Here is an 18174-nt window from a genome sequence, read left to right on the forward strand (position 1 = left end):
CTTTCCCTAACATCGCATTTCATTGGCTCTAGACATCCCTGACCTAAGAAGATAGGATTCCCATGACTAGTTTAAACCAGCCATGCACTCTCTGCCTGCTTCCTGACCAATCCAGGTTGGTGAGTAGGTGGAAGATCTGAACCAGGGCATGGGGAGGCAGGGACTGGATGGGCCGTGGGTGGCTCCCACGTGTGACTTCTCTGCTGTCCCTGTCCTTCCTTTCTCCCCTCAGAGGACACTGATGGAGTCAGCAGTGGAGAGCGTCTACGTGACCAGCGCTGGTGTCAGCCGCCTGGTGCAGGCGTATTACCAGCAAATCGGAAGGATCATGGAGGACCACGAGGAGAGAAAACTGCAGCACCTGAAGACCCTGCAGGGTACGGGACCCCCCTCAGGGAAGCCCCAGAAGAGACTGGCAATGTGTGCTTTTAGTTTGGGGCAGAATAGGATGTCAGATGTTGTGAATTTTATTTTTGGGAATATAATTATTTCAATGTTTTAATGTATTTATCCCGTGCTTTGTCCCAAAAAGCCTTTTTCAAAAGGCACTTAAAGAAACATATGCATAAGGACACATCCAGTGCAGTGGGAGTGTTTTAAGTCGGTCACTCAGGACAAGGATAGGATACTGAGATGGAGTCAGGGCCAGGGCTTATCTAGGGCAGCAGTCCCCAGCCTTTTCAGCACCAGGGACTGGTTTCGTGGAAGACTATTTTTCCACAGACCAGGGTGAGAGGGAAATGGTTTCAGACGATTCAAGTGCATTATATCTATTGTGCATTTTATTTCTATTATTATTACATTGGAATATACAGTGACATAATTATACAACTCACCATAATGTATAATCAGTGGGAGCCCTGAGCTTGTTTACCTGCAGCTAGACAATCACATCTGGGGGTCATGGGAGAGTGGCACATCATCAGGCATTAGATAAGGAATGCACAACCTAGATCCCTCGCATGTGCAGTTTGAAATAGGGTTCACGCTCCTATGAGACTCTGATGCCACTGCTGATGTGACAGGAGGTGGAGATCGGGCGGTAATGTGAGCGATGGGGAGCGGCTGTAAATACAGATGAAGCTTCGCTCACTCATCTGCCGCTCACGTCTTGCTGTGTGGCTGGGTTTCTAACAGGCCAGGGACCAGTACTAGTCTGTGGCCCAGGGATTGGGGATCCCTGATCTAGGATATCTGCCTGCAAATCCTAATTAGACGTTCAATGATTTCGTCTGTGAGCTTCCTGGTGGTCAAAGAGATGGACACCTACTTAGTTAAAGCCACCACAGTGACCATGAGCCCAGTGGCCCAGGGGGTGTTTGAGACCCCAAGAATTTTCCCGCATGGGCTCTTGTAAAAGGCCACCCTGGGGTGATAGAAAGGACAGTATCCTCAGTTCCAGTAACATACAGATAAGGATGGTTGGGAGCCAATTTCTTAAATGCCACTTCTTATAACACCCTCCCCTGAATCCAGAACTTCTGAGCAGGTGGGATTCCACTTCTCTGATGGGCTTTGCCTGGCATGTCCAAGGACTGGAATTGGAATCGATCCCAGAGAGTCTTCCCTGAGTGTTTCTCCTCTCAGCTGAGCCCAGAGGCCACCTCTGTCTTCCCCTTCTCTTGAAGAACTTGAGGCCTAGATTCAAATAAAATCTGGGCACATGCCCAGAGATCTGCCAGGTTTTCCAAAGGAAGAGTTGGGCTCATTTAGCAGGAGACAGACATGATTGCTTGCTACTGCAGAACATTCCAGAACTGGGGCATGTCTCTTTCCCTTGGTAGGCCTTGGTTTCCCCATCTGTGGGACTAGGGTTGGAGACTGCCCCACCCCAGCCCCCATCCATCCTCTCAGCTCTTATTTCCTGCTTCCTGATACCCCAGCTCTCATGCAGGGATTTCACAGTAAACACATTGAAACAAATAGCTTAAGCCACATCAACTCCTTTTTCCTTATTTAGTAATCTGTTTTATTTAAGAGTCATACACACTATGTCCCCAGAGGCTATCCAGGTTCAGTCTCCCTGTAAGTGCCAGCAAGCTCTCCCAGCTAATTAAGTGTGATGGGCCTCCTGCCGTGGCCACTGATCCTTGAGTGGGTTTTCAGCTGAGAGGTACCTTGAAGAGGTAATCCTATAGTTAGCTGTCCAAACCAGGGGCACTATTAATAATTATACTGGGGTGACAGGTCTAAACCATGCCTGTCTCAGGCAGCCTCATCACCTTCTTTTTTTTTTTTTGAGACTGAGTCTCACTCAGTCGCCCAGACTGGAGTGCAGTGGCATGATTTCGGCTCACTGCAACTTCTGCTTCCTGTGTTCCAGCACTTCTCCCTCAGCCTCCCAAGTAGCTGGGATTACAGACACATGTCACTGCGCCTGGCTCATTTTTGTACTTTTAGTAGAGACAGGGTTTCACCATGTTGGCCAGGCTGGTCTCGAACTCCTGACTTCAGGTGATCCACCCATCTCGGCCTCCCAAAGTGCTGGGATTACAAGCGTGAGCCACCTCGCCCGGCCTCACTTTACTTTTAAAGCTTTTAAAAGCCAAGAGTTTTCTGAGCAGCTTAACCTGCAAACAAGAAGGAGCTCCAAGAAATGGGGCATAACTTCAGAGCCCAGACTTCCTAGCTCCTTGGAGAGCACCCACTTCAGCACTGTGCCCTCACTCTGCCTGGCCAATCACTTTTCCTTTACAGTGTGGCTTTTAAGCTCTTTGTGGTGCCTTCTCAGTGTTGACTTTTTCTTAGTCGGCCCCCGTTTCTCCTGATACAAGAAAGCTAGAGGTGGAGCAGGTGGACCGGGCGCATCATAGTTTCGCTCTGCAGTGCCTGGTCCATGATGGAAGCTGTGTTGTTTGTGCACACAATGCCCTGTCCCTGTGCTGGCGGAAGGATACACTCTTTGAGAGCTGGTGTGTCCCACTCACCCTGCACCCCAGCACCTGCCCCAGACCTGGCACAGTCGATCCTCCAAACAGACCCCTTGATTGTCCTGTGTTAAATGGTCTAGGTGAGAGGATGGAAAATTACAAACTGCGGAAAAAGCAAGAACTCAGCAACCCTTCGTCGGGCAGCAGGACGGCAGGTGGCGCTCCTGAGACCTCCCAGGCGGTCCACCAGAGGTGAGGTCCTAACAAACTGAGGTCCCACGTAGGGCTGTTCTCTACCCCTTCACATGGCGTATCTCTCTGTGGTGCCGTCAGCAGGTGCCGTCGCGTGCATTGCCCGTGGACTTGGGGGCCATCGGCCTTCCTCACCCGCTGCCTCTGTCCGGGTCTCTGCCCTCCATGCAGCACCTGGAGTGGCACCTGGCACAAATGAGTGAGCAGGTCAAGATGTGGTGGCTGCTTCATTCCCAGGTTTAAGTGGCATTCACCGCCCGGACACAGGTCTAAGCCATGTTTAGACACGGTGCCCACCCTCTCATACTTTGGGCATTCTCAGAAGCAGACCTTGACGAGGATTTGGGGGCAGGTTGTTTACCTGGGAGGTGAGCTGCAGAAGCACAGTGAGAGGGCAGGGAAGTGAGGAAGAGGTGGCTGCTTCCTGTAACTGTGACCATCACAATGAGTGCAAATGTAACAGCCCAAGCCATGTAGACTGCCTGTCCCACAGTGCTGGAGGTCAGAAGGCAGGCTTGGCTCTCCTGGCTTCTCTGGGCCTCACAAGGCCTGAGCGAAGGGGCCCGCCGACCGGGCTGTTCTTAGGAAGCTGCTCAGTAACAGGTGTCAGGAAATGCCCTGCTGCAGGGTTTGCACAGACCGAACTTGCCCTGACTTTCCAGGCTCCCAGCAAACTACAGTCTGGCAAGTCCTCAGATGTGGGGCGCAGAAGCATCACTCAGCTTTCCTGCGAAACTTGCAGGTTCTGGGCCCACACCTGGAGACTCAGGCTCAGAAAGTGTGAGGAGAGCCCAAGAATCTGAATTTTAGCTGCACCTCTCCCCACCAAGGGATTCTGATAGATGTGGTCCAAGGGCTTCACTTTGACCCAGGTGATCCAAGAGAAGGAGCCTCAGCAGCCACCTGGGCCAACCTGCTTTATGGAAGAGGAAAAGGAAGCCCAGTGTTGGGAAAGGGGATGCATGAGCCCATCTGTGACTCACAGCTTATATATGGCTGTTGATGCCCTTCCCTCCCTGTCACACCTCCCTGAATTCAGAGAGGCAGTTTCTTTTCCTTTTTTTTTTTTGAAGGAGTGACGGTACAATTTTGTGACATAGCTATATTGAATAGTGGTGAAGTCTGAGCCTTTATTGTAACCATCACCCAAATAGTGTACGTTTTACCCGTTAATTTCCCATCATCCACTCCTCTCCCATCGTCCCGCCGCCCTTCTGTGTCTCTGTTGTCCATCCTTCCACTTTTTTTTTTTTTTTTTGAGACGGAGTCTTGCTCTGTTGCCCAGGCTGGAATGCAGTAGTGCAATCTCAGCTCACTGCAACCTCCGCCTCCCGGGTTCAAGCGATTCTCTTGCCTCAGTCTCCCGAGTAGCTGGGATTACAGGCGCGCACCACCATGCCCAGCTAATTTTTTTGTATTTTTAGTAGAGATGGGGTTTTACCATGTTGGCCAGGCTGGTCTCAAACTCCTGACCTCAGGTGATTCACCTGCCTTGGCCTCTCAGTGCTGGGATTACAGGTGTGAGCCACTGCGCCCGGCCCGTCATTCTACTCGCTGTGTCCATGTGCACACATTATTGAGCTCCCACTCATAACTGAAAATATGAGATATTTCTGTTTCTGAGTTGTTTCACTTAAGAAAATGGCCTCCAGTTCCATCCACGTTGCTGTAAAAGACATGATTTCATTCTTTTTTATGGCTGAGTAGTATTCCATTGTGTATATGGACCACATTTTCCTTATCCAATCCTCCATTGATGGACACTTAGGTTGATTCCATATCTTTGCTATTGTGAATAATGCAATAAACACACGAGAGCAGGTATCTTTCTGATATACTGATTTATTTTCCTTTGGGTAGATACCCAGTAGTGGGATTGCTGGATCAAATGGTCATTCTATTTTTAGTTCTTTGAGAAATCATGCTGTTTTCCATACAGGCTGCACTAATATACATTCCCACCAATGGTGCATAAGTGTTCCCTTTTCTCCACATCCTCACCAAGTGTTATAGTTTGTCTTTTTAGTGATAGCCATTCTAACTGGGGTAAGATGATATCTCCTTGTGGCTTTAATTTGCATTCCTCTGATGATGGGTGATGCTCAGCGTTTTTTCACATGCTTCTTGGCCATTTGTGGGTCTTTTTTTTAAGAATGTCTATTCATGTCCATAGGCACGGTTTCTAGTGGAACTCGGCCTCCTTGAAGGTGTGAGAGAGGCTGCAGTCTGGAGCGCTGGCCTCAGCTGTGCCACATGAGTGATTTGTTTACTGTCCACCCTCCTTCCTGCCACTCAAACTAGAGCTCCTTGAGGACGGGGACTGTGGGTCTCTGTTCACACCTTTGTCTCAGAACCCAGCACAGCACCTGGCAGGCCAGAGATACTTTAATGAAGGAATGAGTGGATGGATGGAGGGAGGGAGGAAGGGAGTGAGAGGTGGAGGGATGGATGACAGCGTCTTGTAGGGTGCACAGGAATCTGCTGGGCAAAAACAGAGAGGAAAGGTGTTACTGGCGGACAGAAGAGTGTGAGGTAGGAGAAGGGTGGCATTTTCACACCTCGGAGCACTCCACACGCACAGCTGCCTATCCATGCTAAAGGTGGCCCTGACTTCACGTCTAGAAATTCGACCCCTTTCAGAAAATCTGCCCTAAAAGATGGGAAGGAGGCAGGCAGGGAGCAATAATGGAAACAGGGTGGCTGGATTTGGATGTTCCTGATTGCTTGGGAACGGAGGGCCTCCAGAGAGGGAGGTGGGCCCTGGGGCTCAGGTACCCAGCCTCTGCTCCAGCTCTGTCCCCCTCTCTGAGAGTAACAGGGCTGCCTGCCGTATTCGGGATTTCCCAGAGGCTGCATCCCAAGAAGCTTCTCATTTTACGAGGGAGGGGCCGGGGCAGTTCTGAGATTTAAACTCAGGGATGGGTAGCCGGTAGGCCTCTGGTCCTCTCAGGAGAATGCTCCTCCCTGGGGAAAAGATTGTTTTCTCATGAGAAGATGCCACCTTCTGCTCAGCCACTTCACAGACGTGTGTCCTGAGGGAGGCCCCCACCTCTCTGGGCTTCTTCCCCCCGGCTTTTCTACTCTGTCCTGCTGGTGTCATGAAGCTCCTCCGAAGATCACATGCAAAGTGTGTGGGCAGGACTCTGTAAACTCCCGTGTTGTAAAGGGCGTCCACTTTGATGGAGAGGCAGCCTGCCTGTGGGGACTGGAGCTGGGGCTGCTGTGAATGGTGCCCCCGATGGCCAGGCCCCTCTTGGGGCTCCCAGGGATCAGCAGCCTCCCTGCCTTCCTTCTCCCTCCCTCCCTCCCTCTCTCCCATCCTTCCTTCCTTCCTCCCTTCCTCCCTCCCTTCCTGCCTACCTGCCAGCCTGCCTGCCTTCCTCCCCCCAGGATGCTGTCCCAGCAGAAGAGGTTCCTGGCCCAGTTCCCAGTGCACCAGCAGATGCGTCTGCACGCCCAGCAGCAGCAGGCAGGAGTCATGGACCTTCTGGAAGCCCAGCTGGAGACCCAGCTACAGGTACAAGTTACGGAACTGGACCTTCCAAAAGCAGTGGTTTAAAGAGGAGCAGAAATAGCTGAAGCCAGCCTGTGACCGCAGGTCAGCCATGGGGACTGTTGTGAGGGGACCCCTTGGTCCCTGCACTTCCCTGCCTGTGGCATCGTTGACCCGCTGAGTCTCACCTGCTGAGGGTGTGTCGGCCTCGCCTTAGGACCCTGAGTCCCTGGAGGGCAGGTGTGGCCTGTGTGGATCCCTCCAGCAGCTGCAGCACGCTAAGCAGGGCCAGGCCCTGAGCAGCTGGTCAGGCCTCATCTATGGAGCTGACAGAGAATTGAGCGTTCCCCTGTGTGTGCATGGCCACCAGGAGGCTTCCGGTGTAATGGTGACCTCTGTGTCACTCAGGCAGTGTTGGCGGTAGCTAAAGTTTACACTTCATTTACAGCAAACAGGAAGCTCAGCTCTCATGATATAAAGCGCATATTTCATCACAGAAAATCCCATTTGTGTGAGGTTATACAGTGAGATGTAAGGTGAGAGTATAAAGTGTGGCTAAGCAAAGTGGCTGCCTTTAAAAAAATCAAATCTTCCAGAATGGAAGCATTTAGCAGAGTGTTGGCCCTTTCAGAGTGTTCTCCACTGGCGATGGCAGTCGCAGAGTGACAGTGATAAGAATACAGCAGTGGTGGCCGATAGGTACTTATTGAGGGTCTATGATAGATAGTCATGAGCTGAGAGCTTTGCACACACTTTCCAACAAAAGAGGTTACTGCTACTGTCCCCATTACAGATGGACAAACTGAGGCATGCACAGGTTACGCTGCTATCCAGGGTCACACAGTTAATGCATCATGGAATTCTGGTGTGTTTGTTTACACCACAGTGTTGGAAGTTTAGAGCCCAGCCTGTGGAGTCAGGCAGAAGTGAGTCCCATCCTATTCTGCTGCACCTGCTCCGGGCAGGTCACTGAGGCCCTCTGACCTCAGTGTACTCTGTCAACTGAAGACCGACGGCCAGTGTGAGTGAGGACCCACAGTTATGCAGCAGGAGCTGGTAGATGCCAGTGTGTCCTCCTGCTCCTCTCCTCTCTGGGATGTATCTTGGAAAATTCTCCTCCACACGGGGGACGTGGTCTTCAGTGGCCAGCCTCGAGTGTCAGAATTCACTCACGTGGAGGGGGATTTAGAGAAGTCAGAGGGAGGCCCAGCTGAATGCTCCTCTCTGCTTGCATTTCAGGAAGCTGAACAGAACTTCATCTCCGAGCTGGCAGCCTTGGCCCGAGTGCCCCTTGCTGAAAGCAAACTGTTCCCTGCTAAGCGTGGGCTGCTGGGTGAGTCACAGATGCTTGAGTTGCAGCGGGAAGCACTCTGGGCTGAGAGATACGGATTCTAGTTCCACACTGGCCACTAACTAGCTGTGTGACCTTAGGCATTGTGCCTAGGCTCTCTGGGCTTTTGTGACCTTGTCTGTAAATGAGCAGGCTTGGCTAGGCCACCCTGCAGGCCCACTTGCTCTCTAGCATTTGATAATTCCAGTTCCTGGGTCTGGTGTTCACTGGCTGTGTCTCCTAACTGACTCCATTTTTCCATCTGTAAAGTGGGGATTATAAGCCCTCCTCCCACCCTTGCCAGCGACAACTTCAGTGACATCACAGGATTTTTTAACTTGGTAATGAGAGAGTGACTCAGAAGGTGGTGTGAGAACACAGAGATCTACTAAAACGAAAGCTGTCACACTGGTGCTGGGTTTTCAGTTGCTTGCTGCTTCATTAAGTCTTCCAGTCAGCTGGGAAGAGTGGAAACCCAGTGGGAGCCTAGCAGACTGGAGCTCAAGCCACAGCTCTGCCACTTCCTGGCTTGTGCAGGCTTGGGAGAGTACGTCACCTTCCCAGTCCTCAGTTTCCTCATTAGTTGAGTGGCTGCAATAGCATAAGATACCAAGCATACACTTGGCCCACACAACATGCTCAAAAATGTCAGGCTGGGTTGGCGTGAGGCTGCAAGAAGTTGTCACTTGTCTAAAGTCACAGAGCCATGCCTGGGTTCATCTGTCCTCTACAGAGAAGCCCCTAAGGACTAAAAGGAAGAAGCCCCTGCCCCGGGAAAGAGGGGACCTGGGGGTGCCCAATGATGAGGACCTTGCCTCCGGGGACCAGACCTCAGGCTCACTCAGGTATGACTGGGCCCCGGGCCTGTTGCCTGTGGCTGGGTTTGGTAAATGCACTCAGCTGCTGTGTGCCAAAAGTCTGGGCAGGAAAATCATCAGTCCCCTCAGAGGCATTAAATGTGAAGGTTCAAGAAATGACAGATATGAACGTAATTTGTGAGCAGTAAGCCATGATGATACCAGGGGTGCCACATGGCTGTTACCCTTCCTGTTTGTGTCTCATTTGGCCAGATGAGCCTTGACCTACCTCCACACCCCATTGGCATCCAGCCTGAAGTGTTGGGCAGTCCCTTCTTTGACCAGGGATGGCTGTGGTCATGGCACTTGGATGACCTCCTACCCAAGGAGGGAAATGGGTTTTATTGGTTTCTTAACAACCCATGTCAAAGTGAAAATTGTTTTGATCACCTTTGGCTGCATTTTCATTTAATCCGATTGGGTAAGTTATGGCATCAGGATGGGCATGGAGTCAGCGTTCTAACTGGCTGCCTTTCTTCCCTGTTTTAAGCAGCAAAAGGCTGAGTCAGCAAGAAAGTGAAGCTGGGGACAGTGGGAACTCAAAGAAGATGCTAAAGAGAAGAAGCAACTTGTAGTTTAAGACCAGTCAGTGGGACAGGACCTGAAGCCCTGGGTCTGGGTGTGAATTCCGCCTTCCCTCCTGCAGTGCTGAGAGGCAGCGAGGACGGAGAGGACAGCGGCATCTCTAGGCTCTTCTGAGAGGGACAGAGAAAGAATAGAAATGTGCCCTAAAAGCATAAATGAGTATCTCCTGAGAAAATTAGGCATTCCCGTCTTGGAAACACGTCTCTGTGAGTTTGCATTTCATTTGGCTTGGAGCCCTGGCTCGATGCCTCATGGATCTTTCTCCCCCAGGAGGGACATCTTGAGGGGTCCGAGCCTCAGGCCAAGGACCCCTGATGCAGACTCTGGAATCCCTGGCCCAAAGGCCTGTCCGGGCCCATCTGGGGCTGAGGACACACAGATACATAATGACACCTGCAGAAATGTATTCTCTGAGGACACTTAGAATATGAGGAAGAGGGTGTGGCCCAACCCTCACTTCACCTGGGGAGGGGCTTCTTCCGAACAGTAGACACCCTGCCCCTGCAGAGAGATGTCATGGGGGCACCTGCTCTCCCTGATAGATGCTGAGAGCATCCAGAAACTTGCAGACCAGCCCTCTCACCACACCCAGAAGAGGCCTTTCCCATCTGGAGAGAAGCTTCCAGACCAGCCCTTCACACACCACAGCCAGGAGGGGCTGTTCCCACCTGGAGAGAAGCTTCCAGACCAGCCCCACACACCACAGCTAGGAGAGGCCATTCCAACCTGGAGAGAAACTTCCAGACCAGCCCCTCACACCACAGCCAGGAGGGGCCTTTCCCACCTGGAGAGAAACTTCCAGACCAGCCCCTCATACCACAGCCAAGAGGGGCCTTTCCCACCTGGAGAGAAACTTCCAGACCAGCCCCGCACACCACAGCCAGGAGAGGCCTTTGCCACCCGGAGAGAAACTTCCAGACCAGCCCCTCATACCACAGCCAAGAGGGGCCTTTCTCACCTGGAGAGAAATTTCCAGACCATCCCCTCTCACCACAGCCAGGAGAGGCCTTTCCCACCGGTAGAGAAACTTCCAGACCAGCCCCTCACACCACAGCCAAGAGAAGCCTTTCCGGCCTGGAGAGAAACTAACAGACCAGCCCTCTCACTACAGCCAGGAGAGGCCTTTCCCGCCTGGAAACTTCCAGACAAGTCCCTCACACACCACAGCCAGGAGAGGCCTTTCCCATCTGGAGAGAAACTTCCAGACCAGCCCCTCTCACCACAGCCAGGAGAGGCCTTTCCCACCTGGAGAGAAGCTTCCAGACCAGCCCCTCACACCACAGCCAGGAGAGGCCTTTCCCGCCTGGAGAGAAGCTTCAGACCAGCTCCTCACACCACAGCCAGGAGAGGCCTTTCCACCTGGAGAGAAACTTCCAGACCAGCCCTTCACACCACAGCCAGGAGGGGCCTTTCCCACCTGGAGAGAAACTTCCAGACCAGCCCCGCACACCACTGCCAGGAGAGGCCTTTGCCACCTGGAGAGAAACTTCCAGACCAGCCCCTCATACCACAGCCAAGAGGGGCCTTTCTCACCTGGAGAGAAATTTCCAGACCATCCCCTCTCACCACAGCCAGGAGAGGCCTTTCCCACCGGTAGAGAAACTTCCAGACCAGCCCCTCACACCACAGCCAAGAGAAGCCTTTCTGGCCTGGAGAGAAACTAACAGACCAGCCCTCTCACTACAGCCAGGAGAGGCCTTTCCCGCCTGGAAACTTCCAGACAAGCCCCTCACACACCACAGCCAGGAGAGGCCTTTCCCACCTGGAGAGAAACTTCCAGACCAGCCCCTCTCACCACAGCCAAGAGAGGCCTTTCCCGCCTGGAGAGAAACTTCCAGACCAGCCCCTCACACCACAGCCAGGAGAGGCCTTTCCCGCCTGGAGAGAAGCTTCAGACCAGCTCCTCACACCATAGCCAGGAGAGGCCTTTCCCACCTGGAGAGAAACTTCCAGACCAGCCCCTCATACCACAGCCAAGAGGGGCCTTTCTCACCTGGAGAGAAACTTCCAGACCAGCCCCTCTTACCACAGATAGGAGAAGCCTTTCCCGCCTGGAGAGAAACTTCCAGACCAGCCCTCTCACTACAGCCAGGAGAGGCCTTTCCTGCCTGGAGAGAAACTTCCAGACCAGCCCTCTCACTACAGCCAGGAGAGGACTTTCCTGCCTGGAGAGAAACTTCCAGACCAGCCCCTCACACACCACAGCCAGGAGAGGCCTTTCCCGCCTGGAGAGAAACTTCCAGACAAGCCCCTCACACACCACAGCCAGGAGAGGCCTTTCCCGCCTGGAGAGAAGCTTCAGACCAGCCCCTCACACCACAGCCAGGAGAGGCCTTTCCCACCTGGAGAGAAACTTCCGGACCAGCCCCTCACACCACAGCCAGGAGAGGCCTTTCCCACCTGGAGAGAAACTTCCGGACCAGCCCCTCACACCACAGCCAGGAGAGGCCTTTCCCACTGGGAGAGAAACTTCCAGAGCAGCCCTCTCACTACAGCCAGGAGAGGCCTTTCCCACCGGGAGAGAAGCTTCCAGACCAGCCCCTCACACCACAGCCAGGAGAGGCCTTTCCCGCCTGGACAGAAGCTTCAGACCAGCTCCTCACACCATAGCCAGGAGAGACCTTTTCTGCCTGGAGAGAAACTTTCAGACCAGCCCCACACACCAGAGCCAGGAGAGGCCGTTCCTGCCTGGAGAGAAGCTTCCAGACCAGCCCTTCACACCACAGCCAGGAGAGGCCTTTCCCACCTGGAGAGAAACTTCCAGACCAGCCCCTCTCACCACAGCCAGGAGAGGCCGTTCCCACCTGGAGGGAAAATTGCTCCTTTGATGGAGGTTAGGGACTGTCACCCTCAGCACTGTGAACATACCGGGCGAGATCATTCTTCAGGGGAAGGAGCTGCCCAGAGCATCACAGGATGTTCCAGTGTCCCTGGCCTCTGCCCACCAGATGCCAGCACTCCCACCATTCGTGGCAACCAAGGATGTCTCCAGACACTGCCCCGTGTCCATGGGGTTATCACCCACTGCGCTGAGTCAAAGGGTGCCTGCCCTGGTCTAATCCAGGACATAGCCCTGGATACGTCCACAAATCCCCAGAACCTAGTGAGCCCTCTGGCTCTGGGAGCCCCTATCTCAGGAATTTTCAGGGCCATTTGTGACTTTTCATTTCTTAAAACCTGAAATAGACTCTCTTAGAAACAAGTGACTCCTTCCCAGTGGCCAAAACTTAATCATCAGCGCGCTTCCTTCAGTTCCTCACCCATCAGCCAGTGGGCTCTCCAAAGTTAACCAACAGCTCCCTCTTGTGGTTCACTAAAAAACTTCGTTATTCCATGGAGTTGTGCAAAGCTGTGGCTTCCTTGGTGCAATATTCTTAAAACCTGCTTTGCATAGAAATCACTTCTCTTTTTTTTTTTTTTTTTTTTTTTTTTTGAGACAGAGTCTTGCTCTTTCACCCAGGCTGGAGTGCAGTGGCGTGATCTCGGCTCATGGCAATCTCCACCTCCCGGGTTCAAGCGATTTTCCTGCCTCAGCCTCCCCAGTAGCTGGGACCACAGACGTGTGCAACCACGCCCGGCTAAATGTTTTTTGTATTTTATTTTAGTAGAGACGGGGTTTCACCATACTGGCCAGGCTGCTCTCGAACTCCTGACCTCATGATCCACCCGCCTCGGCCTCCCCAAAGTGCTGAGATTAGCCGTTAGCCACCACGCCCAGCCAGAAATCACTTTTATATTGTCACGTGGGCCCTCTGCACAGAGCCCGATGGCTCCTCCCGGGGAAGCCTGATTTTGTGACGTGTGTATAGTAAATGCAGGCCCTCTGGCAGCACCATAATTGGTCGGTTACCCTGAGCCCAGAGCTCTGAAAGCATCTGTGGAATGATCACGGGACCCTTCTCCTCTGAGAAGGCTCCCCGCTGCCTCCCCGCCACCGAGCTTGTAGCGTGACTGCCTGGCTGTTGCATGGAGCATTTTGCTTCTGGGGTGTCTTCCTTAGCCAGAGGGAACGTGTCATTTGCTCGACCCTGGCCCACCCTTGCCGCCCAGCTGTTGTGCTGGGCACAGTCTGGGGCACAGGCCTCCATGATGAAGACGCGTGGGCTGTCGGTGCTTTCATCCGTCACAAACTGGCACCTGTACCTGCCAGCAAGAGCATGATGGGGACTTCCATGCTGGAATTGCTCCCTGATTAAAATGAGATATGGCTATTTGGAAGACACTGCATTTTAGCCAGTGTACCTGGGCACAGACTCGGGGCCGCCCTGAAGCTGATGAAGGCTTGAAGGACGGAAGGGCTGAGCCACATGAAGGCAACACTCAGGGCCAGGGGAGAGAGAAGAGGATCAGCAGTGCGGCCCCAGGACGCCTCGCAGGTACCCTGCCTCCATTTTGGTTACCATCCCCGCTTATTATGGGCTGTGGGCTGTTATGGTGATGGATGGATGTGGATTTGGAAGGGGACCATGAGAGATGATGTATTATGATGAACTCATGATTTAATTCTTTGGTGAAAATAGCACCCTCTGACCTGTACTTGAGACCCCAGGATGAAGCCAGCACGGTTTTTTGTACTCTCCCAGGGTGAGTGCCCTCTCCCAGGACCCTCCTGGCCAACCAGGGGTCACGTTCTGCACAGCATTCCTTCTGAGGCCCTGGCCAGGGCGGTGCTGATCTTGCTGCTGCCACAGAAGCCTCTCCTGCCCCTGCCATCTGCCTATCACATGTTCTCCAACACAAATCTGCCTGGCCTTATGGGCGGCGTTCCCTGGCTCTTAGGAGAAAAAGCCAGATCTTTACCATGGACCATGAGGCTCAGAGAGGTCTAGGCTGAGCCCACCCCTGCGGCCTAGCAGATGCCCTTCCCCTTCACTCTGCACCTGGCCCCTGTCTCCTCTCATGGCCTCACATGGGCCACACCCCTGCCCCCCACTGGGCCTTTGCTCATGATGTGCATTCTTTCTGGAAGACCCCTGCCCCCTCCCCAGCCCTCTGCCCAGTGGCTCCTAGCCACTCCTCACATGGAGTCAGGACTCACATCTCCAGAGATCCCCCTCTGCCCCCAACCCTGAACAACATCAGGGCCCCCTTTAGATTCTAGGTCCTGTGTTCTTTGTAGCTGGGACTGGGGTGGGGTCGATGGGGGAGCGTATAAATAACCTTCCTTTATTTCTTGTCCAAGTTCATCACTATACACAGAGGTGTACAGTGAGACCCACATAAACAATCCCACTAAACCCAACTCAACTGGCCCTTACCCAGATCCTCCAAATGTCCCAGGCCTCCCTAGTGTCACCTGATATGCAGTGGCATCAGCAGGAAAGGGAACAGTGGTCTTAAGGATTGCAGCTAAAAGATCTGACTGTGGCATTGTAAGCTGTAAGGAATGTGTCACTGAACCCGTGGCTAAGCCCACTCCCGGGCCTCGGTGGGGTCTGTGCACAGGTGTCGGAAGTGTGAGCTCCATGAGCTTTACAGTGAATCAGCTGTGGGGCACAGAGGGCAAGCTTTTCCTCCACCCTGCAAAGGCTCCTTGAGAAACAACTGACCAAAGGCAGACCAATAGGAAAAAGAAAAGCATTCCAACGTAAGGTGCATGGCATGGGGAATTGCAGGAGAGTGATGACCCCACAAACCAGTGAGGTCCAGGTGCTTCCACACCCTCATAGGGAGACGGGAAATGGGGGAAATGTGGCCGTTTAGAGGGTAAAGCATGATTTATAGGGGGAACGAATCGATCCAGAGGCAGGCACTGTCTTGGGAGTGATCCTTCCCAGACTGGCCAATCAGGTATTTCTCCTCCTCCCCAGAGAAGAATAAAAGAGAGAGGGAGAGGGGCCAGGGAAGCCCCTGTGCTGTCCCCCAGAGAGTGGAAGCCCCTCCCTCTATGGAAACCAGAGGAGTGGGAGATGGGATTATTCTCCCCTAAATGTTTCCTCTATAGCTCTTAACAGAGTGTGCAGTTCGGTGCTTTGAGTAATCATTTGATTGACACCTGATGTCCCCCCTGGAATGTACACCATTGACCGGCCACATGCCACCTGGCATATAACAGGCATTCATGGTCACCTGGTGGAAGGAAGGGAGGGAGGCCTGGGAATATTCCTTTCCTCCCGTGGCATTTGGATTGGAAGGAAGGGAGGGAGGAACGCTGAGTATATACTTTCCTCCTGTGGTGTACGGATTGGAAAGGAAGGAGGGAGGGAGGGAGGCCAGGAATACTATTTTCCCCCCATGGCTTATGGATTTGGCTGTGTGTCAGCATTACCCAGGGGCTCATTAAAAACAACATTCTTAGCCCCATCCCAGAGATTCTGAGTCAGCAGATTGGACGGGAGGCCTGGGGATCTATTTTTTCCCTACTGGGCTCCCGCTGATGGACTTGGTCCACTTCCTGATGCACCTCCTGCCCACCGACATAGCCTGCAGTCCAGCCGCTGGACTTAGTCTGAGGTCAGCTCTTCATCCGCCTTGTTCTGGCTGTGGTGGCCATGAGCATGTACCTCTTGGGTCCCCAACGGCAAGGAGCAAAAACGACCAACATCCTCGGGATTTCCTGCCGTGCTCAGAAATCCTTCCCTGCGTGAGCGTGCAGGCCACACTTCCTGCAGGGTGCTCCCAGTGCCTGCAAGAGGCAGGGATGTGGAGGCCTCCTGAGCCCGCATGACAGGGCTCCTCCGGAGGACAGCCTGGGCCCCAGGACTTCTTGCTCTACCTGCTGAGACGTAGAACTGTGCAGCACCAGAGTCTTGCCTCCCTCCCTCCTTTCTACCCTCTCTTCACTCCCTTCCTCCCCTCCCTCCCTTCTTTCCTTACCCCCTCTGTCCTTCTTTTCTCCCTCCCTCCTTTCCTTCTCTCCCTTCCCTCCCTCCCTTCCCTTCTCCCCTCTCTCCCCTCCCTCTCTCCCTCCATCATGGGGCTGTCAGCTGCATCGCAAATCTGTGGGCTCTGCCTCCTCTGGCTCTCTGCTCATTTTGCCTCACAGATATGTCCCCCAGCACACATCTTGCCCACATCTAATCCTGGCTCAGTGCCTGCATCTCAGAGGACGTGGACCAAGGCACTTGCCGTCTCAGGCTTAGTGACCCTTCGACCTCCTGAGAACTCTGGGCCCAGGCAACCCTAGAGAACTGGCTCCTGTGCATGTTCTCCTTTCTCTGGAAACCACTTAGCTGCCTCCCTCATGCTCTGGGCAAAGGCAGGGCAGGTTGGGAGAAGGAATCAGTGAGGCTGAGGCCCCAGCCTAAAGGTCACAGGGCGGCCTGGCCCAGGAGAAATCCCCTGCACCAGGCATTTGCCCACATGGCTACAGGTGAACGTTGGGATACGGAGTGTTCTTTTTTGCTATGAAACTGGAGTCATGGAGGTCCTGGTCGACATTCTTCCTTCCAAATACAATAGCCTGGATGGGGGAGGGCAGTGGCTATAGAGGCTTCCTGCACCGTGTCGGGGCTCTTGTCCATTGCAAGCTGGGACCCCAAGCTACCCACGTGGTGTTTGGCTCCCGTCTGATAGGGAAAGACTTTGAAGTCCACATCCAGGCATAATGGATAGCCAGGCTGCCTGAGTGGTTTGATAGATCTCCCAGAAAATTCCCAGATGGACCCTGGACGCACAGCCATGCCACAGCTTTCCTCCTCTTGGGAACAGACTACCAGTGAGAGGCTTTACTCTGAAGCCAGGTGCACCAGGGCCCTTGTGTCTTTTCCTCTAAAATCTCTGCAGGTCTGCACTAAGAGAAGAATAGAAACTTCAACTTGCTAAGAGCCCCTTTTGCTTAGGAAACTTCTTTTCATGGTCTTTCACTTCATAAATGGACTTGATTGGAATGAACCTTTAGGCAAATGACATTGTCAATGGGCATCACGGCCACACTCTGCCTTGGAAAGAGTAACACAGAGGAGGGTTACGCACTTACGTCAGAAGAGTAGCTCTGTTGAGTCTATAGAGATTTGGCCCCAGGATAAGGGTAGCACCTTCTCTTGTCCACTGTCTATGATGAAGGTGGCCAGACGAACCCTGGGGGCTAGAACATGGTAGACCCTACTGGTGACATCTGAAAATGGTTTGGCTTTACATAGATGAAGGAAAAGTATGTGCAAAGACCTTGCCCGTTCTGTCTCACTTTTTAAGAGTCAATATGCAATCTGGAGGCAAAGATAGACAAACCAACTGATGTGGTTTGGCTGTGTCCCCACCCAAATCTCATCTTGAATTGTAGCTCCCATAATTCCGTGATGTGGGAGGGACCTGGTGGGAGATAATTGAATCATAGGGGCAGTTTCCCCCCATACTGTTCTTGTGGTAGTGAATAAGTCTCAAGAGGTCTGATGGTTTATAAGGGGAAACCATTTTCACTTGGTTCTCATTCTCTCTCTTGCCTGCCATCATGAAGACGTGCCTTCTGCCATGATTGTGAGGCCTCTCCAGCCACGTGGAACTGTGAGTCCATTAAACCTCTTTTTCTTTATAAATTACCCAGTCTTGGGTATATGTTTATCAGCAGAGTGAGAACAGACTAATACACCAACAAATGCAGAGGGGCCAGAACCACCCCTTCCTGGGACATCAGAGCCAACAGTTAAGTGGTCTGGGTTCCAAACTCATTTACTTAATGTTGATAGGTTGAAATTGGCCATGGCAAGAGACTTATGTTGAAACTTAATACCCAATGTGGCAGTACTGAAAGGTGGGGCCTGTTAGAGGTGATTGGGTCATGAGGGCTCTCCCTTCATGAATGGATTAATTCATTCATAGATTAATGTATCAATGAGTCAGTGGATTAAT

At 52.8% G+C, this 18174-nt stretch overlaps 1 protein-coding gene across 19 annotated transcripts in view; it reads left to right on the top strand.

Moving 5' to 3' along the window:
- EVC (EvC ciliary complex subunit 1) overlaps positions 1 to 18174 on the top strand; it is a 119143-nt gene that overhangs the window by 90465 nt on the left and 10504 nt on the right. For 11 of the 19 annotated variants that reach the window (XM_063809336.1, XM_054682725.2, XM_054682728.2 and 8 more), the window contains exons 16-22: positions 233 to 377; positions 3011 to 3122; positions 6513 to 6639; positions 7855 to 7948; positions 8679 to 8790; positions 9293 to 13763; positions 17783 to 17829. In XM_063809336.1, the coding sequence (XP_063665406.1) occupies positions 233 to 377; positions 3011 to 3122; positions 6513 to 6639; positions 7855 to 7948; positions 8679 to 8790; positions 9293 to 9377 (675 nt within the window). In that variant the 3' untranslated portion in view covers positions 9378 to 13763; positions 17783 to 17829. Of the gene's footprint in view, positions 1 to 32; positions 120 to 232; positions 378 to 3010; positions 3123 to 6512; positions 6640 to 7854; positions 7949 to 8678; positions 8791 to 9292; positions 13764 to 17782; positions 17830 to 18174 lie in introns of those variants that run through there. The other 8 variants (XM_016951227.4, XM_009447305.5, XM_063809342.1 and 5 more) reach the window with 7 other exon arrangements.

The sequence above is a fragment of the Pan troglodytes genome, chromosome 3 (assembly GCF_028858775.2).
Source record: "Pan troglodytes isolate AG18354 chromosome 3, NHGRI_mPanTro3-v2.0_pri, whole genome shotgun sequence".
Taxonomy (NCBI): domain Eukaryota; kingdom Metazoa; phylum Chordata; class Mammalia; order Primates; family Hominidae; genus Pan; species Pan troglodytes.